We start from the raw sequence: 24,714 nt of genomic DNA on the forward strand, positions 1-24,714 counted from the left end.
AGGGCAGCAAAAAAGTCACATTTATATGGGATGATTTAAAAATGTACTTTCAAACACCTAATTTCTATTTTCAGTTACAGTTTTTTCTTTTTTTAAAGTCTACATACAAGTCACACCATCGTAGAAAAATAGACAAGACAACGAAATATATAGGCAACTGTATGTACAAAGAAAAACCAATGTTACACGAAACTTAAAAAAAAAAAAAAATCCAGTGTTTGGACAGTGTCTAAAAAAAATCCTGAAATGTTGAATCGGCTGTGTGAGAGTGAATGTGTAGTCAAGCGTATGTGGAACGTCTCTCTGTGTTAACTGTGTTAGAAGCGGTGCTCTCCACGCGTGATGTGCGATGAGAACTCGTAGCGGTCCTGACTGCGGTAACCACACAGGTTACACTCGAACGGGTCTCGGAAGCCATGGCATCCCATGTGGATGGTGTACATGACGTGGTCCAGGAACAAAACTCTGCAGTGGACACAGCGGTAAGCCCTCAACTCTTCTCCCTCTCCGCTCAGCACCTTAAACCCCTCCGATGACGCCATAGTCAGCTCCATCCCCACTGCCCGCAAGGCCTCGAAATGCCGCTGCTGCTCTTCCTTTACCACTGGCAGACCTCCGTTACGCATACCTGGAGCCATGTGATTGGTCAGGTAGATGAGACCCCCTGCGGCCGCCGCCGTGCCTCCCCCAGCCGCCCGCTCCTCGTTGTTGCTCTCGGTGTCAGTAGAGTCCTGGCCGCTGGGGCTGGGCGAGCCATCCTTCTCCACGGAGGCCGATTTGGACTTGGACAGCAGAAGGAGATGCTCTGCGGCGCTGTCCTTAGCGGACACGCCATTGCCTTCAGCTGATTGTGTCTTGTGGAGGTTGTAAATAGGGCTGACCACCATGTCGGAGGAGCCAGGGGAGGTCTGAACCAGAGGCCGCAAGGACTCTGCTCCCAAATAGCTAATCGCACTGTTGATGGCCTGATCAATGACGTGAGGCTGCATGAGCTCACCTGAGCCGCCCTCGAATGACAGCTCCGACAAACGATTCTCTCCTGAGGAAGAAAGCCAAAAGAGCAAAGATTTTAACTCATCTGAGTTCTGTGAAATGTAAAATGAGAACTGATTTATTTACCAGTAAACCATTACTGGTAAGCACAAATTCTGACATTTTTCTTGTCTTTGTAATATTATTCATTATTATTACTGGGGAACCCTTTGGAGAACTTCTAGGTGCCCTTTAAAAACAGAGAGTTCTGAAATAAAACTCAAAAAAGACTGTTAGCTGGGATGGGGTTCCTTGATGCGCTGACAGTGTTTAATAAGGTTCTCAAACATTCTTCCACTAATATTATCAAAGTGTATGTTGAAAGTTCAAAGGTCTTCAAAATTTTCTTAAAATGGTAGCACTAAAATATTATTTATGCATTGTTCATTGAAACTTTTCCTGAAACATTTTAGTTGGACATTGGTTTAACATTTTTTAAATGTTACTATTGTTTCTAAATGTTCAGAGAACATTCAAAAGTAATGTTCCCATAATGTTTGCAAAATAATAACCCATAACCAAGAAAAAAAGTTTTTAAAACATTAAAAATGTGGCATTTTAAATGTTTAGAGATCATTCACAAATAACATTTTCATAATTTAATTTGAACATTAGCAAAACCTTCTTAGAACATGTTTTTGTTAGCTGGGATCATAATGTTCATGAAGGTTTTGAGATACTTAAAATATATATATTTAGCCGCACTCTTATTAAACATTAGGGTGCCAATTTTTTTATTTTTTTTTTTGCAGTGATGCCTTAGCAGAACCATTCAATGATTACTTCTTTAAAAAAGTGTTTGTTTGTTTTTTGGTGTGAAAAACTTTTTAATAATCTAAAGAACCATTTTCCACTATAAAGAACTTTTTGTGCGATGGAAAGGTTCCATGTGTTAAAGGTTCTTCATTGAACCATCAGTGCCAATACAGAACATCCAGCAGGTGCCTACAACTTCTCCAGAGGGTTCTTCCAGTGTAGCAGTCTGAGAAACCTCAAATGGTGTCTCAAATATCTTTACATTTTTACAATAATCTTCAGTGAAACACCAATATGAAAAGAAGATAAATGGGCTTAGTAACACATCACATTATTCTAACAGCAATTCAAAAACTATTACTATCAAAGAAGCAAGTGCAATTTACATAAGAATTCATAAAACAATAAGCAACAGTCAAAGTCAGTTCATGTTGCATGCCATTATAGTGTTTCTTTCCCTGCTTTTTTAGTCAACTCGTCAAAGAGAAAGAAATGAGGGAGCTGCCTAGCATTGTTTGTCTCTGCAATGTTTTAATTCTTTTAGTCAGAGACATGCATTTTGACAGTGATATCTGGATGATCTACGATATAACTGTACAATGAAAGCAAACTTCAACTCTTACCCACAAACCTCTGTGGCATAGAGCTCTTACGCTTAGCTACATTGTTAGCTATCCTGTCTAGAACCAAGGCTCTCTCAGATGCAGGCATGTCCTCCCTCTGCTCATTCTGGCTGTTCTCTTCCTTCACTATGGAAAGCAAGACAAAGAAACCACGCATAAGATTCAAAAGTCCGTATCTAACCTGAGCTCATCCTCTGACATGATGCTAACTATAATTAAGGATGATGTTCCTTCAATCATGCAATTAAGATGGTTTTCTATCCCTTACTCTAAGCTATTTAATTTTTTTCTTAAGACTTTTTTTTAAGCTTTGGGACTTTACAGGCATGTTGCTGCAAAATTATCAATTATTGGTAGTTGTACTTCCACTAATAAATATTTACAATAAACCACATTTAGGCCATGATAATGGTTATAGATTAGCACCATTTCCATCTATAAGAACAGAAAACACTTTGAGAGAGAGCTTTGGTGTTCTGTCATTCACAGACCAGTATAAATACTATTCTGAAGGCCCATGCACTGCAGGTAGTTGTGACATCTCTCCTTATGTTCCTCCAGCGAGCTCCGCTGCTTGTAACTGCGCCCGCAGTATGCACACTTATGAGGTTTTCCAACTGTAAATTTAAAACAAAAGCAAAATCTTCTCAATCACAGAGTACAATTTTGTCTTTGTGGTGTTCACTACAATATAGCATAACACAATAACACTTGTTTTCTGAACTGGCTCAAGTGAATGAATCAGTGCAGGTTTGAGTTATGAAGAAATGTAGGCATGTCTGAATCATCCAGGCGACAGGCATTTACCCGAGTGCGTGCGCAGGTGTCCGGTGAGGGCGTCTCTGCGGCGGCAAGCGTAGTTGCACAGGTGACATTTGAAAGGTTTCTCGCCAGAGTGCAGTTTGATGTGTCGGAGCAGGTTACCCTTCTGAGTGAAGGAAGCACCGCACTGGTTGCACTGGAACGGCCTTTCCCCTAGGAGAATGAAAGATAACGCATAACTCGTATGTTGGAATTAAGACATTTTCATGTAAAATTACTTCATGCTGCAAGTCATGCACAATGATTAAGGAACTAGATTTTTCAGCATGTTCTCCTTTCTAATGGTCCCAAAACATATTTGGACACTTAAGCCACGCTTAAAAATGGTTGAGGATCATTGCAATCGGTTACAAAATATTAAACCAAAAAACGTGTTATGCTGTAAATGATAAAACAATAGATGTACTGTTCAAAATTAAGGCAGAAAGTATTTGGACACTTTCTTGTTATCAAACATTAGTAGAATATGTCCATAGGTGCAGTAGCACACCTGTCTGAAACTTTTAAATGACAAATAATATTCAGTAATATTATTAATTCAGTTTCACTGATATTATTGGACGAGAACAAAAATGAACTGAATAAAGCTGGATAATGACACTGCTGCCTTAGCCGAATTAAACTTGTTTCATGATTAAATTTGCAGCATTGACACTGTTATTAAACTAAATCACCACTGAGCTGAATTGATAATGTGTAAAGCTGCCATAGCTGAAATTTCATAATTATTGACTTCTGCAACATTTCCTTTTCATTGCAGTAAAGCTGCTTACACTATCTGTATTGTATAAATCCTTATAAAAGTCATTAAATGTGACTTAAAATGGACTTCATCCACTGGAACTGTGTATTAGTTAAAAAAGTAATTGCAAAAAAATGTGTCTTTTCGATTTTTGTGGCTTCTGTGTTCCCTTGTGTGATAAAGTAACTTGCGCTCACAAAGAAGTGACTCGTTGTGTTTTAACCTGTAGAGCAGTTATATATACACCTGTATAGAATGCCAGCGACAAATGGCCATGTAAATGGCGAGCGTCTGAGACACTATATCGGCTCTCTGGAAGCAAAGCATCCGCCGCTGTAGCGCTATTACGTTGTGAATGCGGGGTCATTGTCCTACACGGCTCCGGCGCGCTGTTACATCTCCAACAACGCGGCGCCTCGCGCCAAAGCTCAATCAAACACTCGAGCGCCGCTCTGCGCTCTGCGCTCTGTGCGCGCTGCCTGGCTCCTGATCGAACAAGAGGCTTTCAGACGCTGCCTGCCAGTTTCGTAATGCACCACTGCCTGGGTCAATTTGATCTGAAAATCTCATTTTTTCCTCTTCTTCAGCTCTAAAATAAGAGCGGCCCATCACAATGCAAATGCAGAGCTCATTTAAATAAAGTGAAGGAAACACTTTGTGTTTGAGAGCCAGTCTTCCTGATCAGCGCCCCTGGAATAAACCAATATCCAGCTCCTCCGAATGTTGTGGCATTCTCCGAGAACGCTATTAATACGGCGCTCTCTTCAAAAGCCCTATAAAATAAGAGTCACCAGTGAAGCAGCAAAAAGACGGAAAAAGAAACTCATTAAAAAGGCATTTCAGGAGCACGGTACCTCCTGCGAATATTTTGATTTAAATAGGAAGCACTTCATTATGTCTTTTATTGTACGTTCTTTTCTGAATTTATATTAGCCCACTGTTCCTTTCTTCCATTTTGAGTTTCATTAGTTTGTCAAGTGAGGAAGTTAAGTGCCTTTTTGAAAAATGTTCTCACCCACTGGTTTGGCTTCGTCGCAGTGGAATATCAATTTGAGAAAGGGAGAAAATAACTAATACTGAAATAATTGTCATCTGAGAGAGACTTTTGCTTGGTTAGTTGATACATTTGGACTGTTAGCTATAAAGAAATCTAAACAAAATGTCACAAAAGACAAAAACACACATCTCATCTTAATTGTTAACACATGAGTCTTTAAAATGATAGTTCACCCAAAAATTAAAATACTGTCATCATTTACTCACCCTTACTGTTTGTCATTCCAAACCTGTATGACTTTCTTTCGTCTGTGGAACATAAAAGAAGATATTTTGAGAAATGTCTCAGTATTTTAGTCCATACAATGGAAGTCAGTGGTAACCAAAACAGTATGCTTCTTTAAAATATCTTCTTTTGTGTTCCGCATAAGAAAAAAAAAGTCATACCGGTTTGGAACAACATAAAGGTGAGCAAATGATGACCGAATTTACATTTTGGATGCAACAAACTGCGGAAATTATCTGAAAATGCTACCCTAATGTTTTAAAAACAAACATATTGTAATTATATTAGTCATTTACATCAACTAACATCATCCATTCAAGTCAAGCCGTGCACAGTTACTACACTGGCTTCCATTAAAGAAAAGGATGGTTACATTTAAAACACATCCCAGCGTCTGTCTCTGTCCTGCTCTCTGTGTGTCTCTCTATGTGCGGATCAACCTACCCAGCCCTGTGCCCTGTGAGTTGTGAGTGATAGTATAAGGAGGGAAGAGTAGATGGCAGTTGTGCTTACCAGTGTGACTTCGCTTGTGCACCATTAACACATTGGGCCCAATGCAAACCATCCCACAGATATCGCACTTCAGCTTCCCGTTGGGGAGGCGGATGCCCCCGGCCGTGGGGTAGGCAGCCGGCTTGCTGTCAGGACCTGCGTGGGAGCCGTTCACTTTGGCCCCTGAGCCATCGAGCACACGCAAGTCCTCGGCTGCACATTCCTCCTCCTCCTCCTCCTCCTCTCCATTCATCTCACAGGTCAGCCCGTTTTCCTCGTCACTCCGAGCCTCAACTTTTATATTACAGGCTGGAAAAGAGGGTAGTGGGCCTGTTAAGTTCAGTGGCAGGCTGGGTGGTTATTTTCTCTAACTAACACTGCCATCTTTTATCATGATTTCTTAATGTTCTGCAGCGAAAAGAGCATCTGCAAAGCAACTGTTTTCTTTATTTCAGCCTTTGATTAGCTGTATTTGTGTGTGTATGTGCAAAACATCAACTTTAATTGCATTAAACACATTTTTTGAAACATTCACTTGACCTAAAGAACATAAACTGCATTTGTTGAACAGCAGTGTATTGTAGATATGACCAGTGTTGGGAGATAACTGAAAGCAGTAGCAAATTACTAACTTAATAAAATTTTCAGCTGCTACAACACAGGGTTTTTTTTTTTTTGAAGGAAACACAGCTTTGTAGCCGAGGAAACCGAGACAATAATCCAATATGCTTTTTATGTGAAGTCTGATTCATTTGATTTAATCAGATTGTTCTGATGATTGATGTATCTGTTAATTTATTCATATATTCACATTTTAAAGTGTCATTTATTCCTGTGATGCAAAGCTGAATTTTCAGCAACATTACTCCAGTCTTCAGTGTCACATGATCCTTCAGAAATCATTCTGATATGCTGATTTGCTGCTCAAGAAACATTTCTCATTATTATCAAATTGAAAACAGCTGTCCTGCTTAATATTTTTGTTGAAAACCATGAGACATTTTTTAGGACTCCTTGATGAATAGAATGTTCAAAAGAACCGCATTTATTTGAAATGGAAATCTTTTGTAAGATTTCCATGCTGAATAAAAGTATTCAATTCTTTCAGAAAATAAAAATCTTACTGACCCCAAACTTTTGGATGGTAGTGTAGTTCGCAACTTTTTGTTAGTAGTTTGTAATCAAAAATTTAAATTAAAAATGAGTAGCTACTTTGGCAGTTTCAAATTAGCTTCCCCAACACTATGACTACCATGTACTGTAAATAAACGGACAAATCTGTAATATAAAGTTAAGACATTTACATAAGACATATGTTTACGTGGTAAATACTCCCAACACCCTTTAAGGAATCATATTTGAGAGATGTACTGTAACACTACTGGATTAATATTCCATTTAAATAATCCAATATTCTTCTATCAAACTGCCTGCTCTCAAACCATCTTACCATCTCATTCATCATCACACTTCTCTGAAACAAATGACTGATAAACAGGAAACAGAGACACAGGAAGCTCTGTGAAACTGAGGACTCTCAGCGGTGTAAACCAGACCAACAAACCGTGGTAAACACACACACACACACACACACATAGACTCACATACAAGCCTACAGAAGCATGCAAAAAGGAGCACACCATCAAATAAAAATGAAATTGTGTTAAATATTTAGGTTATTCTATGGAATGTCCGATTATAAGCTAGATCATTGCTCAAATGCCCGTTCAGCCTAATAAAGTAAACATTTTGAGTCTTTTAAGGCAGTTAGAGCTCAGGGTAAAGGTCCTGTGGTTAACACACTGTGGTGCCAGGCTGATTTCCCCATGCTTCAGCCTCTGTTTGTAAAGACTCAAGAGGAACAAGCAGAAATAATGAAATATGGGAATTCAAGGGAAAAGGGGAAGCTTCAGCGCCCGAGCCGGCCCAACCGAAAAAAAAAGGACAAGAGTTATGGAGAAGTGACAGAAAGGGAAGCACAGACAGGGAATTGTTAAGCACAACAAGTGAAACAGTTTTTCTTTTTCATTTTCTGCATTCAGACTACAGGGATCAGCAACTGAAGCACGTGATTGAACTGGAGAGTACCGACAGACAAAAGTGCTGTCTGTGTTCAGGTTACTCTCTGACAGTTAGCAGAGCACAGCCACACTCTTGTTAGTGTGCTTCCAAAATAGATTGGAAATAATTGTCTCGAGTTTTACAGCAAGTGATCCAGTTTCCAGTATAATCGTCTGACAGTGACTAAGAAAAAGACTGAAAACGAATCAAATAACTAACTAGAAAAGATAAAAGCTAGTTGACTAAAAACTGTATTATCTTTCATTTCAGAGAAGCTCTTGACTGAACATCACATAATGAAGTCAAGCCAGCAATTTTCCTTTTTAATGCACGTTCCTGGTCTTTATGTGCGCTATTCATTGGTGAATATTTAGCCTTAAAGGATTCATATTAGAACCTTAATGTTCATTTTATACCTAAAGTGTACCTAAATTATACATATACATACTTTTTGAAAAGAGAGCTGCCCCAGTGACAGCTTTTGTACTTGTTTTTTTAATAGTAATTTTCAATCCCTCCCCTCTAGTATCCTGGTTGTATTAGCATTTCCACGATCCAGTCAATTCCCAATAGACCTGCCTACATTTTTCCTGCTGAATATTCTGTTTAACTCTAATAAAGTTTGTCTGATTAAGTAAAACAGGTTGTAAACTGCATTTGATGTTGCCTTTAAAGAAGGTTTATATGGATTTCAGTGTCAATGTGTGAATGAATTACAGCAGTTAATAACATAAAGTCAATACAGGAATGCGATCTCCCATTAACAGCCATAAAAGGATGTATCTCTTCCTCTCGCACACACACACACACACACAGATCCACTGACAGCCTTTCTGCTTATATGATATGATGATTTAACCAGTGTGATGTGACCTGAGTTTGGCAGAGGGAACTAGGCTTGTTGTCATGATACGGTCTCTCATGGATCTTTTGGGGAAGTTGTGACTAAACTGGGGATGGGAAGAGGAGCTTTTACTTTGTATAACGTTTGTCACACATCCTAATTTACCCATTTTGGGAAGCAAGTGTCAAAAGCCACAGACAAGGACAAACAAAAGAGCTCTACATAGAACAGAGCGACGTAACAGGCAAACCTCACAAACATCAATGGATAATTTTAAATGGGATTAAATTAGATTTTTTTCCATTTCTAGAGCAACTCTCTGGAACTGAAGTGGTTCGGTTAGTGACAAGTCAGTCTCCCTTTAGCAGTTTGAACCTGTGACCCTCTGCTACATCGATTACTAAGTTATCGCAACATTGCACTTTAGCAAGGGATGTATTCACGACGAGGGCGCTATAAATGAAAATAAGTCTTTGCTAGTACAATTTATTTTCATTTGTGCTCCAGTCGAGGCGCTTAAAAAAAAAATTTGAATAGCTTATGCGGTGCGGGAGAGCTACATGCTCATTAACCACGGCTCCACAGCGGGTGGGTGAGAGTATATGTTTGAGCATGCATGTGTATGCATATGTGTGTCAGATGTGATAAAAAAGAACCCTGCTTTCACTCACATTTTTAGGAACTTGCTAGTGAAATGTTTGCATCTGATATAGCAACAGGTTTAAGGGCAGGCCATCACCCTCATACATTTAAAAAGAGAAATTACATGATAAAATAGGCCAGGCACCATGAAAACCTTCCTGCATTTCACTGGTCAGCGTATTTTTCCATGCAGTGCTATATATTAATGCTCAAACCAAACAGCACTAATTTTTTTAATAAAACTTTAAGTCGACATGCAATACAAATAGACTATGTTTATTTTAATATGAACGTCTTAATATGAATGATTAATCGGTGTACGTGATTTAATGGAATTAAATGGTTTATATTCATTATCTCTAATCAAAATCTAAAATGACTTTCCTTTCTGTTGCCACTTAGCTATTTTTTTAGGTTAATTAATATCCAAATGGCTATTTATGTATTATTTTAGCATTCAGTTTGGCTCTACTCTGGTATGTAACACTCCAAACAATTCCTGCTCATTTTTTCTACTTGAATGTCTTGTTTCACTTGGAAATATGTGACATTATGGGAGTAAAATGGGTTGTGAACACCAATACCCCTTGTGATACTTAATAAATATGATGTTTTGATACACATAATTGCATGTTCATTCAAATTTAATTATAATATAAAAACATTATAGTTTAAATTGATATCAAATTCTTTTTTTTTTTTGTGGTGGTATCACTTTGTTTTACGGTGTCATTGTTACACGTTACATGTACTTGTACTTGCAACTAACCCTAAATCAAACCCTCATCCTCACCATAAACATATAGTAAGTACATTAATTAATATTACTCAGTATTTAAATGTGTAATTACACTGTAACAAGGACACTATAAAATAAAGTTGAACTATTTTTGACCCACTTACGTAGGACCCAAGTACATCTTTATATGTAATTTCATAATTACTTCTATTGTCTTTGAAATATGGTTGACTGCTGAATGTACTGACAAGCAAATATGACAAACTAAAATACACTTAAATGCTATTTCTATCGAAACTTGAACATACTTACATTTGTAACAATGAAGTTGCAATTTAGTACATTTGAAATATATTAACTTTAAATGTAATATTAAAACACTATACTTTAATGCACAACAAAAGATTATTAAAACACAATTATTTAGAATGTACTTTAACGTATGACTTTTATTTTGACTATTTAAAAATGCACTATTTAAAAGTGTACTTAGTCATAAAAGTGTACTGTAAGTACTCATAAGTGGCCTTTTATTTCATTAAAAATATATGCGAGAACAATTTTTAAAATAGAAAATATTTTTAAAATAAACATTTAGTTTGTAAAGGAAAACATAGTGTGGCTCTTTGTGCTTCACACAGATTTAAAATTTCAATCCTCAAAATGTTTTTATAACTACAGGAGTTTCTAGGTCTTTCATAGCAGGAAAGCGAAGAGACAGCGCTTTGTAAGAACCATCTCTATATGTTTTGATTTCCTGATATTCTACACACGCTGCTACGTGTCTGATCTAGCCGCGTACTGCACAGTCTGCACAGATACTCCCTTGATACACTTAATCAGAGAAGCAATGATGCACTGTGAAGATACTGTCTTCACATCCTCTTGCACACTGGCTGATTATATCTTCAGGGACAACATGCAGGCAGACAGACAGATGCACGCACAAGCACACACACACACAACACACACACACACATATATTCACACAAACCTTTACTAATGAGTTCAGAGCATTTGAAGTTTAGTTCCCTGTTTCTCTCGAACAATCCACTATTTTTTTTCTTCTAAATCCTAAATGGCATCATGATTCTTTCTGTACACCCCAAATACACTCACATCTCAATCTAAAAAAATTTTCATCAGTGAAAGCATCTCTAAAGAGTGTGAAAAAGTGTATTTGTGGGCAAAAAATGGGTGGTGTTGAGTTAAATTTTAATACACTTCTTAGTGTTCTTAATGTCATCCTGACTGTTCAAACAGATGACTTACAAGTGGTTTCTTTCATGTAATGAGAACACGCTGCAACCTCTGTCAGCGTCTATGGCCTCTTATTACTTTATCAATATGACTTTGCTCTTTATATACATAACACATGAGTAAGATATGAAAGTGTTATTTTGCTGAGAGTGAAGCATGTCTTTTGGACTTGCATTTGAATGTGGGTGTGTGTGGAAGTGTGTGAATATCGTGGCAGTTGAAGTGAAAGCATGGCATAAGTGCAGGTGCAGAGTTGTGTGTGTTGCATGTAAGAGAGCGTACGCTCGCATTTGTTGCGATACTGCGCCTATCTGGTGTTGCTCCTGAACATTTTATCTCCTTGACTGAGTGTTGAAACTGAGTTCTGGCAAGTTCTTCTTAGGAAACTCTTGCACATCCTATTTCAGTTTCCTCTCACATCTTTTTTTTCTTTCTCTCTCTCTCTCTGTCTCTCTCAGTCTGTTTTTTACTTTCAGTAGCTTCAAAGTGAGCGGGTCACACATTAAGTCCAAGTTAATCTGGAACTTCTGGAGGGGAAAATTCCAAACTAAAATACATCAAGATATTAAACAGGCCATCTGTTAACTTTTGGTTAGCCAAATTTATTCCCACCCATTTTCGTCTTTAGTTAACCCACGTTCTATTTACACTGCTAACACTATATTTATTAATATAATGACTAACTTACGCATTCTGTTACTACCTACCGATCAAACATGACATTTTCAATGAGAAGCCATATTGTTGTATTCATTTTGTGAAAACAGAAGTGTTCAATTCTTATATATATACTATGACTCAAAAGCTTGAGGTCATTAAAAAGTTTCTTTTTATGAATAAATACTTTTATTCAGTTAAATTAATCAAAAGTGGCAAAAAATACTTTTATAATGTTATTAAGATTCCTATTTCAAGTAAATGCTGTTCTTTTGAACTTTCTATTAATCCTAAAAAAAATCATGGTTTCCACACAACTGCTTTCAACATTGATAACAATAAGAAATGTTCCTTGAGCAGCCAATGTTTCTTTGCATCATAGGAATAAATTACATTTTTAAATATTTTAAAATAGAAGACAGTACCATAAATTCTAATTATATTTCACATTATTGCATATTTTACGGTGTTTTGGTTAAATAAATGCAGCCTTGGTGTGCATAAGAGACTTTGAAAAACACTTTTAAAAATCTTACTGACCCCACACTTTTGAATATTTGTGCACCTTTTAGTTTTTGTTCTTGGAAAACAAATGTCTTTAACAGTTTTGCAATCAAATTTTAATTTACATTTAATCCTTTAGACATTTTGTCAGATGTTTTTAATCCAAAAAGAACTTATAAATTATCAAAACAAAAGAAATGTAATATAGAATTTCAAGAGTACATAAGAGAAGGAAGGGCAGAAGTGTGTAAAGAAAAATGTCTTCCTAATAAGTGGGTTAAACAGTTCATGGCACAACTGAGCGCATTATGTGTAGGCTCAGTCAGTGAGTAAATGCTGTTTCAGTGTATTAAATTAGAAATTTGCTGTTTAAATAACAGTAGGTATGAACTATCAGTTTGACAAGAGGAAAATAATTAATTAAAGTTTTTACAGCAGTTCGGTTTTGATTTGTTTTGTTTTTTTGTTTTTTTCTTTCTATGCATGCCAATAGAAAAAAAGAGACATGATCTCATTACAAAAGCTGAAGATGCGCATCTTGAGCTAAATTGAATGCTTCGGACCATGCGATTGTGTTTGAACAATCTAGTGCACTCGCTCTCTGATGTTGTAGGCAGGACGAGAGCCGTTACATGCACTCATTTCATACAAAGTATTACATTTTAAAGCTTTCTGTGTTAGGCTGACCTTAAAAGTGGGCTTCAGTGGAAGTTATATCAGACTTCCATGCAGAGTATTGCATGAATGTGTATATGAGGTAGTTTTGTGGTTGAGTCCCAGCTTAGACTGGTCTGACTCACCCAGTGGTTTGTCTGTGCGGTTGTTGTGTTGGAGCCCAGTGCTGGCTGACAAGTCTTCAGGAACAGGCATGGCCTCATCTTGGTCCTCTCCCCCCTCGTTAGCAGTCGGGCTGTCCCTTCCTGAGCAGAGAGTAGAATTAAGTTACCAGCATAGACGCAGGCCCATCCCTTATACATACTTTCAAATTAAAAATTGATACAGCACATTTTTAAGTTTAATATACTATGACACTGCAGCTAAATTCGGTTGTCAGTTCACCTTTTAGTGCTTATGTTCTCTACACACACAGTGACAACTGCATTCTACAACTGAACTGACTCCTGACAAATTCAGGAGGTGACAACCGGATTTAGAGAAATTCTACACAGTGTATATGGAACCGAACTGATCAACTTGTTAATGATGTATTTAAATGTGTATCAGTTTTGTCTTTACTGTATGTGCGGTGCAAAAAAACCACAGGGGATGTTTTGACTCATTAGTGTTGCCAAATAGTGCTAGAAAAAAACAAAAAAAATAAGAACAAGCCCATAGTAAACTCAAAGCCAAACACGATATCTTGGAAATAAGCCCCATAGCAAAATATCACGATCTGCACCTGCCTATCTTATTAACTATATAAACTGTATCGCTTTATGAGCCGAGCCCAAATAGCAAGCTCAAAAGAGGCTTAATTAGCATCGCTTATAATAAGTGGACATGGCAACCCTTCAAGAGCGCACTCTGCAAAGTAGCCTTCCAAACTTATACAAAACACGACGGCTCTGTTGACAGTGGTTTTAGTTAAAATTGAGCCATTGGTCACAGCAATATTACTTTGATAAGAAATAGCAGACACCAAATGCCAGAATGTTACTATGGTTACCATGGTGTCAATCATGGCAGTTTCAAGAGTAAGTTCTGTTTTGTACAAACATGAAACGGTAATTTAGGGGATTTACTCCTGTATTTAAATGTAGCTGTCACTCCTGACACTTTACTGTGGGTATGTGGCCAATTACACGTAAGCCATTTGTAGACTGATTCCCCATCATTGGCTCAACCAATGGCATGAGTTGGGGGTGGGGCTATATCTGTGTGTCTGACCAATCATGGGTGGCGGGAGTGTTCAAGAGAACAGTAAAAACTCTTTTCATGTAATCTTGATGTTATATTGTTTCATGCTTATCAAAATAAAACTGATAAAAAAAATAGACCCCACTTTATTGGTATTTAAATAGAATAGGCTTTTTTTTTTAACTTTATTCTTGTGCATACAGGCGCTGTATTAAGCAGTGCATAAAGTACTGAATGAAAAGTGTTTCTGTTGCTACATAAAAACATCTGAAACGTCTGTGTATTTGACAAATATTGCATGTAATCCACTTAATCTGTGATAAAGTATTCAAACACTGCCCAAGCTTTATTACGGGAAGCAGAAAGTGTCCAACTACATGTCTCTGTTTTCAACTCCTCTCCTGACTCCAAGCAGCAAATCTCACCGATCAGTTAAATCCAGCTGAAGTCGAATGCACCTATTGTTTTTTTCAGATCTGTTTGGTGACATTAGTAGTGTAAAATGTACACATTTCCCCTTAAAGTAATAGAGTTGTATTGCGGTTGCTCCAGGATGTATTGCATCCCAGCGTTGACAGTCAGGGCATTAAATATAAAATTCTCGCTAATGCAACAAGTTTGGATCTCACTATAATGAGTCTTGTGTAAGTTTTGTAACTTTATTTAGATATGAAAATGTCGACAGAGCACAAATGCTGACCCTTTTCCTGCATTCAGACTGTGTTCCCTTTTTCCATTTATCTATTTTCCCGGAAAAGTGTATGCATTAACCCCGGGCCGATTCAAGACGTCATCCTTGAGGTGTTTTGACAAAGAAGAACATTTCTTGCTTCATGTGGAAGAGTTCACAAGTTTAAATCTTGCTGAAAATATGATTTCAAATTGAATCTGTTTGTAAGTAGATGTATATCAGTAATGGGGCCCCATTTGAATACTTGATTTGGTATTTCACTGGAAAAGAGACATTTCTGATGCGAGATAGATGCCATTCATGTCATTCCAAACCAGACTTTTTTCTTCTGCAGAACAACGTTATTTTAAATAATGTTTTTGTTCATTCATCAATGAAGTCGAAAGTAGGCTTGGAATGACATAAGGGTGAGTAAATGATTTTCATTTTTGGGTGAACTATCATTTTATGTAGTAACTTTTTGTTCCTTTAAACTGGTAAGAGTGGAATTATTATTATTATTATTATTCAGAGATCATATATATACAGTATATAAATTTTTAAGAGTTAATCAGACATTTTTGTGACTGGAAGTCTCCTAAATTTGGTCTAGAATCACCTGTGCATTAAAGGGGTCATGAACAGCCTTTTCACTATTTTGTACTGTTCTCTGAGGTCCATCAAGATTTTCACATAAAAAAACATGATAATTTAGAAGTAATAGGCTATTTTCTGTCCTGTTTAGACCCCCCTCATCTGAACGCTCTGTTTGAATAGGTGTAACGTATTGCAGACTCAGAAGTAAATACCCATGTAATGAAAACAGTTACTCACACTAACATTGGATCCAGTATAGTCGGCACAGATTTGTCTTTTAGTTTCAATCGCTCTGAAAATCCTGCATCGAATTGTGCCTTGTTAATAAACAAATCCGCGGTAAAATGAAGAGAACAAAGGACCAAGTTCTTACTGACGCACTCTGGCACTTCCTTAAAAATAAAGATCATCAAATAAAGTTTATCGTTTAGTTTCTGCCTAGACCTGCGTTTGCTGCTCTTGTCATTTACCTACTACACGTGTGAATCAGTGGGCGGGGCTAAACAAGCAGCGATGTAGAAGCAGGCGTTGATCTTCTGCGAAGCTGGTGTTTAGTGTCACTATTACATCATAAAGTGCCACATTCCACAAGCTGTTATTTTGGCAGATTGGCTACAATATAAGCTTTTTTTAGACTAACGAGAAAGTTCTGAGTTCTGATGTTTTTATAGCACAATGACCTCTTATATATCAAAAGATCAAGGGAATTTTGATTTCTCAATTCATGACCCCTTTCACATATATCTGCTTAGACAGAACTTCTTATAGCCTGTCGTTGAACAGTCAAAAAACGGTTATCTTTGCTTCACTGTTTTGATCGCCCAGACCTCACTGTGGCTTTGAACGTATGAGAGGCGGCTCTTACCTGTTATCTGGGACATTTCCTGTGCCTCCTCAGTCTCCATCCTGTGCAGGTATTCTAACAGGAGTAAAAGCGAAAGAGAAAGAGTATCATCAGCGCTCGCTGCCTCAAAAATAAGCCTGTGTAAGAGAAGTGGTTGGTGATTAAAGGAGAATGGCCTTTCTTTGTGTATCTCCATCACCCTGGCAAGAACAGCCCTATTCCAGCCGAACACACCACTGTCTTCCACATTACATTACAATGAACTACAGACATTTTCATTACCGCTCTGACAGATGGGGTGAACTAAGAGAATAGGTTTGGTGGGCTACAAGGCCGGCGATGGGATGGGGAGTCTCGAAAGGAACAGGCTTTCAGACCACATTTGTTATTTATTGTTAATTTCCTACCACATAATCATCCAAAAATGCAAACTGACTGCCGCAAAATTAAGCAGAAAATTAGATGGCCCGGGGTCATGGAGGATGCGGGTGTTTGGCATCGCCAGCTGACTGGCGCTCGTGTTCACTCTAATTTACTGAGCATGCATGGGTGAGCCCGGCAGCCCAACTCTTTCTCCGCTTCTCTTTAACACACACACACACACACACACACACATAGGAACACAGGGATGTATGAACACAGACGGAAACGTAGACAAGAGAGTGCAATGAGTAAGATACAGAAGGTACAAACTAAACAAAGCAGGTTTATCAGAGACAAGAAATGAATAGATTAAGAAATAAGGGAACGGTTAGTTGAAATAAGTCAGTGAGAGAATTCTCCGTATTTTGCAACACGAAAGTTAGCTATTTTCTGTGAATGTGTCGAGACCATATGAAAATAACTGGAAGATTCCTGTATAACATATTTAGGTTATGAATAGATTGTGGGAACATTGTTTTTAAATGTTTCTAAAATGTTGTAACGTCCAGTTTCCTTGTTGTGATTAGAACGTTATTTAAAGCTTACAAAAACGTTTCTTAACTAACTTTATTTTTTACCCAAAATATAGCATTATTTGAATGTTAATTTTTAATGTTCTAAGAATGTCAAAATTCCTGATTATAGCATTATTGAAAGGTTTGCAAAATGTTACTTACAACATTCTACAAACTTTATTTTTACCTAAAATGTAATGTTTTTTGACTGTTAATTGTTAATATTCTAATATTCTTGTCATGATTATAATGTTTTTTAAAGGTTACAAAAAACATTTCTTAGAACGTTCAAGTACAAATAACATCATTAGGACATTCCAAGAATGTTGATCTCAGAATGTTTTCTCTCAAATATTAATAATTTTATAGAAACATTCCATAAACATTATTTTATGAACGTTTTGTCCTAATATTTATATAACTTTTATAAAACGTTGTGAGAATGTTCCATTTAATCAAGTGCAGAAAACTACTGCGCTACAAACCGGTGTGTTTATAATTATGACAATACATTAAAATAACATGATAACAAATACTAGTTTGCCATATCAAGCAGCCTCGTACAAATACCCGCACCCACTCTTACGTTAAAAATAAGGTGGACAGGACGAGAAGAAAATGGAGGAAAGAAAAAGAGTGGAGGGTCAGAATGAATGTTTTCTGACTCCTCAGAAGGAGTCAGTGGTGAGCGCTTCCTCAGGCCAGGCCTGCATATCTGAGAAGTCACCAGCGCTTATGGCCCCATTAATAATGTAGCGGTCACTTGGGCCCACAGCAGATGGGCACAACAGCCTCGGCCTCGCTGCTACTTCAAGACACTCCCGCTAGGGCCCCATGCCCGGCCCCGCCAGCCACACAGGGAGAAGTGAAGTTCCTGAAAATAGCCAAGCAAGCTGAAGAGAGCTCCTGGGAGAAGGGGGACGTAGGCCTTCCTGTTTTTAATGACAGATGGCTCCATGCACTTGGAACAAATAATGGGAAACCGGCAGCCTACCGTCTGTCGCAATGTCCCAGTCTTCCTGGGGATCGCGCTTCTCGGAAGACTTACGACCGGCTCGCGCACCCAAAACCCTGGTGAGGGCTTGTTGTGACTGCTGTGAGATACAAACGTGCATGTGCTTGGCCATCATTGTGTGTGTGAAATGGAGAGGGTTAAAGGTCATTGGTGCATAAAGGATTGCAGGTGGACATAAAGGTAGACACAATTAAATTGTATTTAGCTGAAGAGTAATATGTTTTCTAATATGTTTCTAATATGCAAATCCACATTTGCGGAATATATATATATATAAAAATTACAATTAACCTCAAAAGATGACACATTTTACTCTAAATATACTGTGCAGTATATCTGATGATGCAACACTTGAAATAGTTGCTCAGGTCACTTCTTCCCCTTTATTGCATATATGCATATGACAAATAAAAATGTAATTCAATTTTGTTACATTTTTGTAGCAAAAAATTGAATGTGCTGAACGTCTCATGTTAGTGAGCTAATTAGCAAGATAACTAGCTGGCTAAAATTCCTTCGGAAATTGCTCATTCTCCATTGATTGATTCTCATTCTGTTTGTGTTGTAAAATAAACTGAATGCATATTTATTTAAATGATATTTTCCACAAATATACGGTATTATTTGTGATTGTAAAATATCGCTAGAAAGTAATATTAATGATATTTTACAAGCAAATTGCAGCAGATCAGATCAGCTGTTATGAAGACCAAGGAGCTGCTCTGCTCATGGATCTTCACAGACCTCTTTGACTGTCTAAATGGGACATCAACAATCTTTTTCAACACTTCATAGATTTGGCCGCTGTGAGATAGTGGCTAGAAGGAAGGCACTTGGCTTCCTTGCCGTGTTTCTTGCCACTGGTCTATCTTTGATTTCACCAGGAGGCGCTTGTTGCCATCAAAAGCAACATGGGGTGGGTAAATACAGGCAAATTCTTAAAGAGAACCTGTTTTAGTTAGTATTCTTGAATGGCCCAGCAACACTCAATTATGACTGAAAATCTGTGACTGGACCAGAGAAATACAACATTTAAGTTGACATCCTATGGTGGAGCATTTGCAAAAAAAAAAAACACAAAAAAAAGTCAAAGTAAAAGTTTGACTCATTGATGAATATTTTTATAAATTAAACATCCAATGTTCCTTTCTGAGTAAATGTTATGTCTGTACGTTTTTTTTATTGAAAATGTGTTCAATTTTGTGTCCCATTGAGAAAAAAAAATGCATTTATTGAATGATTAATATGATTTTTAAAATGTATTTTATTGATCCAGTTTTTAGGAAGTGTAACATTGACAAAAACTAACCAACTAACTACACAGTAATAGCATAGGGGAGAGCGGGGCTTGTGTAAATCCCCTTGGCTTTCAGAGTATTTCTTCCACATTTATCTCACAAAAATGTACAAATATGTGGTCTTGTTTCATTAATACGGTGTGCACTTTTTCTTTATTTTCCCCGAAAGAATGGAAGTGGAATGTGACAGCATGTCTCATATGTGGGGCACATTGTAACATGACCATTTAACATCTGACCTAATCAAAAATATACAAGACAAACTAAAATGTTTTGTCAATAAAATACAATAATGAGTAATTTTAGTAATTAAAAATAACTAATTTTGGAGCTTGACAGTGAACACACCACAGAACACAACTATGCGGCATAGCTCAAAACAATGTGAACACATAGATGAAGAAACACATTCGGAAAAACACTGAACTGGACACAACACACCCCTCCCTCCACACACAGCTCTCACAAAACAACACAAACAGACAAGCCAGTAAGAGTGCTTTAACTTTCCTGAAAAAATTTTTTCTGAACATCAAGGTTCTCTCTCAGTTTTTATTCACCTTAGTTCATGGTTTCGATTATTAGAGTTCGATATGTGAATTGCATCGTAGAATAACATCATTCTAATAGCAGGAAACGTTTGAACAGGTCCCCCACCTGAGCAACTGGGATTTACACTCACCTAGTGTCTTCTGCTGGTTAGATAAACATTAAAGAACCTAACTAATTTCTTTCATTAAAGAAATCTAAACTGTTAATTAACAGGTTGGAGATTAAAATAACAGCAAATATGTCTCATTTTAAAAACACACACAAAAAAACACACACTTTTGCTATGGTTAAATAAATGTTCAATGATATCTTCCAAAGATTTTTGAATTTTGGCACGTTTTCTCTTCATATGGCAACTATTCAATACACTAAGTTTCGTCATCTGTGGAAACTTTGAAACCATGAGTGTTACAACTCCATACTCCTATAGATAAAACTGGCACTTTTTCAAAAGGTGTTGATTGAGGTTAGAGTCAGGTCAGGTTTGGCTTTGGGTTAGGTGCAATAAAAATGTATTATATTTGACGCATTCCTCATACCACAAACTAACCATCATCTTGAAGGTTGATGCACTATTTTTCGTGACTGAGGCTATGGAGTGGAGAAGTAGAGTGTATGTGTGTGTTGGGTGGGTGGCTGTGTACGGTATTCCCCTGCGCCCCCTTTTCTGAGCAGATGTGAGAGGGGAAATAGTGATGGTGTAGACAAAGAGGGGGAAGAAAATGTTCAAATACTCCTCACTGATGAGCTTCTTCATGTATGATTATTTAAACCAGCGCTTTATTCTCCCACTCTGACAGAGTTAACATACCAGTTACCTGCTCTTAGCTGATGACTTTATTTATATACAGGTAGTAAAAATGAAATGGTTACTATACTAAATGTTATCTCAATCCACAAATTCAGTTACCTATTTTTTCAGCAGTTTTTGCTTGTGTTGTCAAACCTCAGTGTGCGTGTAGGACACTGGTCTCAGTCAAGACAGGAGATTAGCATAGTCAAGCACATTATCATACCGACAGGAAGAGCTCTGTGGGTTTTAAAACACCCTTAGTGTGTGTGTGTGCAGAGAAAGGGAGTGTAAAGGGTAGGAAAACGATCTAAGTGTGAAAAAAAAGTTGAAGAGATGGGTGGAGACTCGGCACTGCAAAACCGTTAAACAGACAAAATGCCATTGCTGTGTTTAGAGCCATTCAAAGGTGAGTATGACTTAACTAAAGAACAAGTTGCAACAAGTGCCGTTTCATCATTTCACTCAGGGATGGTTACATAAATGACATCTACATGTAATGAGTCAAGAAGAGTTGCTAAGGGTAAATGGTGGAATTTTTTCCTTTGCATAAATCAGCAATATTCTAAAAGGATGCAAAACAATTCTGGGAATTTTTTATTTTTTTTTGGTTTCAGAAGGAACAAACCTGATTTAAGTCATAACAGAAATATTTTGTCCACTTTAAACATGATACAGTTTGAGTCAAACACAGATACTAAATTCAAATAAATATTTGATGTTAACACAAATGCAATTGCTACTTTTTAATTAATAACCTTTATACAAAAAATAATAATAATGTTATTATTCATTATTCATTTGGTCAATTAGATTTTAATCTTCAAATGAATATTTTAACATGAAAAAAGTAATAGTACTGGAGGACACCTGAAGAATGTTGAATATATTCAGGTTCATACAGGTAAGACTAATTCAATATCAATTTCCCCGAGAGAAAGCTTCACCTCTTATCATAAACAATATTAATTCTCTTCTTTAGCTTACAGAACATTCTTCTATTTCTCTCTTGTTGCAAATAATATTAAAAATACTGAAAAGCATGCATTTCTTAATGAAAATATAGGTTTATCCTATGTTTATATATATATTTGTATGAATATGATTTTAAAAAATCATTAATATAACCTAAAATAGACATTACAAATATGGTTCTTTTGGAAAGTTAGCATGAATAATAATTAAAAAAAAAATAGCATTGAATAATCGTATTTGTAGCAATTAAACAATGTGAAAATAATGATTTCTAATTAGAAGAGCTGAACTTCTAAACACTGTTTAGCTTTTTCAGTAACTGTTTGTCAAATGGGATATCCATTGCATATGCATCAGTGGGGATTTCATCACATTTAAGGGCGTAAGACAGAGTGATTGCTATCTGTCAAAGATGATGTGCAGGAACTGCTTTCTGAGGCTTTCACAGAAATAAAAGAAGCTCGCTTTAGAAGCCTCATTTACACTTGCCACACTTCACTACACTGCCATTGAGAGCACTCATTTTATTCACTTCGTCATTTCATCTCTCTCTTTCTCTGCGCACATTTTTAATGTGCCACATTAACGTGTACAATATGCTGTATACATCAAAAGTGCCTGAAACAAACGGGAATAGATGTTGCCGTATATGGAGATATTATGCTTTTGAGATGCGCAAACATTACAAACATACACTGTGAAACTGTTATTTTAAGAGCGCGGATGTGAAAACCATTCTTTTTTTTTCTTTAAAAATAGAATAAAGTTATTTAAATGCAGCAACAAACTGTAGGCTACTGAAATATAAAGCGGCTATTATTTTTTAACTATCTTACCTACAAATGAAGGCCTACATTATAGGTTTGATAATTATATTTTTAATTGGTAATTATTCAAATCTTAGTAAAACAAACTTTTTTGTCTATAAATTTGCGTTTGCTCGTTTCTCAGTATGAATCAGTTATCTCAAATAAATGTGAGAAGTGTGTTTTTGTCTGTCGCACACGGTGTATTTTTACACAATCGCTCAATACAGTTTCTCATGTGTTGCACATATGACCTGTGCCGTGAGCACTAACGAGTGTACATGAAACCAAACAAGGGCACAAAAGAGAAGCTCGAGACACACATGCATCACCGGAGAAATAAATGACCAAAGAATTCGTGTAAGTCATTTTCACCTGTCTTACAGTACCTACACTGGAAAAAGTGAGAAAACTCACACAAAAAAATAACTGCAATTTTTTTAAGGATGATTAAGTAAAACCAACTTGCTGTGATAACTTCATTATACCTTTTAACCACTTTGAATTTAATTTAAAATGAAGAAAATCGAGCGAAAATGAAAGTGAAATGAATGGAAGCAAAGATTTGGTTCTAACATAATGAATAAAAAAGTCCAGTGTAAAACTTCCTAAAAACTATTTTTGAAGAATGCATCCATAGCTGGACGGAGAAAACGAACTTTTCGATTTCATACATTTCCTTAGACGTATTACTGATCAAATGTATGTGTCATTAAAACAGACTTTTTTTTATTTTTCGGCGGTTTTCAAAAGTCCATATTGCTAAAAATAGGAATTTGTATGCTGAGCAACAGGTGCGTATCGAAAGATAATGAAAGTAACGTTCAAAGTTGCATTTAAACAAAACATTAACAACATACAAAATTAAGGAATATATTGCGTATATTTAAATTTCATTATCAATGAAATGATTGGAAAAAAAGTTCCACCCGGTTCCACATATGGGACATCGGGAAACTTTTTCCATATGGAAAACTGGAAAAAAGATGATGAACCAAAAACGAACAGAAAAGAGAAAGAAAAGAAAAACACATAAACTACATTTAAAACTTCTGATGAAGAAGCCCTGGCGCAGAATAAAGTAATTAGCCTACGCGTAGAGCGCGACGAACACGCCTTCGCCATGTCAAGAGGATTGAAGCGCTTGCACCTGCTACAGAGTTCAGGACGAAAACTTCCATTACGCCAGTTCTCCTCGCTCTCACTTAGTTGAACTGTACATTTTTATCAACTCTTCAGTACTAAATCTGTGATATGTGTCACTTGGACCGGCCTGTGAGAGTTATTTACCTGCTATTCCTTGAGTTTGCAGTATGAAGCTCTTCCAGCTGTCCCCCGCCGCTCCATGCGCACAAGTTCTTAGCGCCGCGGCAGCAGTCTGGAACTCTGCGCGCAGTCCCTCCCCTCTCCACTGCACTTCCTCCTTCCAGCCCAGCATTGCTATGTCTCTGTGTTCAGGCGAGACATTTTGCAAGCTTTTATTCCAGAGGTCGAGTCTGCTCGGGGAATCGAGGCAGCAGAGCTTGGCACTTCGCTTTGTATCGTGCCAATAAAAGCTGACACCCAGTAGACCATCACTGGCAGCCATGCATGAGATGGGATGAGGCGGGTTAGGACAGTGGACTGATCATTTCTTATTTTTTTATTTCTCTCTCTCAGAGAGACAGGGGTCTCTTGATCTCATGTCACCTGTTTTAGTGATGTTAGTAGAATACTTTTCTTAAATGAGAAGTGAATTGATGTCTATTTAAATGAGAAATGGAAAAGGTTGCATTACTTAAAGGGGCCATATGATGCAATTTCAATTTGTCCTTTCTCTTTGGAGTGTTACAAGCTCTTGGTGCATAAAGAAGATCTGTAAAGTTGCAAAGACTAAAGTCTCAAATAATCCAAAGAGATATTCTTTATAAAAGTTA

At 37.1% G+C, this 24,714-nt stretch overlaps 1 protein-coding gene across 2 annotated transcripts; it reads right to left on the reverse strand.

Annotated features, from left to right (window-relative positions):
* Positions 1 to 17: 17 nt before the first annotated feature.
* On the reverse strand, positions 18 to 24,386 carry ikzf1 (IKAROS family zinc finger 1 (Ikaros)). Of its 2 annotated transcripts, XM_016499109.1 has the most exons (9): positions 24,089 to 24,386; positions 16,446 to 16,499; positions 13,257 to 13,376; positions 5,771 to 6,058; positions 5,239 to 5,280; positions 3,219 to 3,386; positions 2,903 to 3,028; positions 2,412 to 2,537; positions 18 to 1,039 (listed from the first exon to the last, which is right to left on the reverse strand). In XM_016499109.1, exons 1-9 carry the CDS (start codon positions 24,384 to 24,386, stop codon positions 318 to 320), a joined length of 1,944 nt encoding a protein of 647 aa, XP_016354595.1. In that variant the 3' UTR covers positions 18 to 317. The 2 variants fall into 2 exon arrangements, with proteins under 2 accessions (XP_016354595.1, XP_016354596.1); XM_016499110.1 differs by lacking the exon at positions 5,239 to 5,280.
* Positions 24,387 to 24,714: the final 328 nt, after the last annotated feature.

Source organism: Sinocyclocheilus anshuiensis, unplaced genomic scaffold, assembly GCF_001515605.1.
Source record: "Sinocyclocheilus anshuiensis isolate Anshui unplaced genomic scaffold, SAMN03320099.WGS_v1.1 scaffold1734, whole genome shotgun sequence".
Classification (NCBI taxonomy): Eukaryota; Metazoa; Chordata; class Actinopteri; order Cypriniformes; family Cyprinidae; genus Sinocyclocheilus; species Sinocyclocheilus anshuiensis.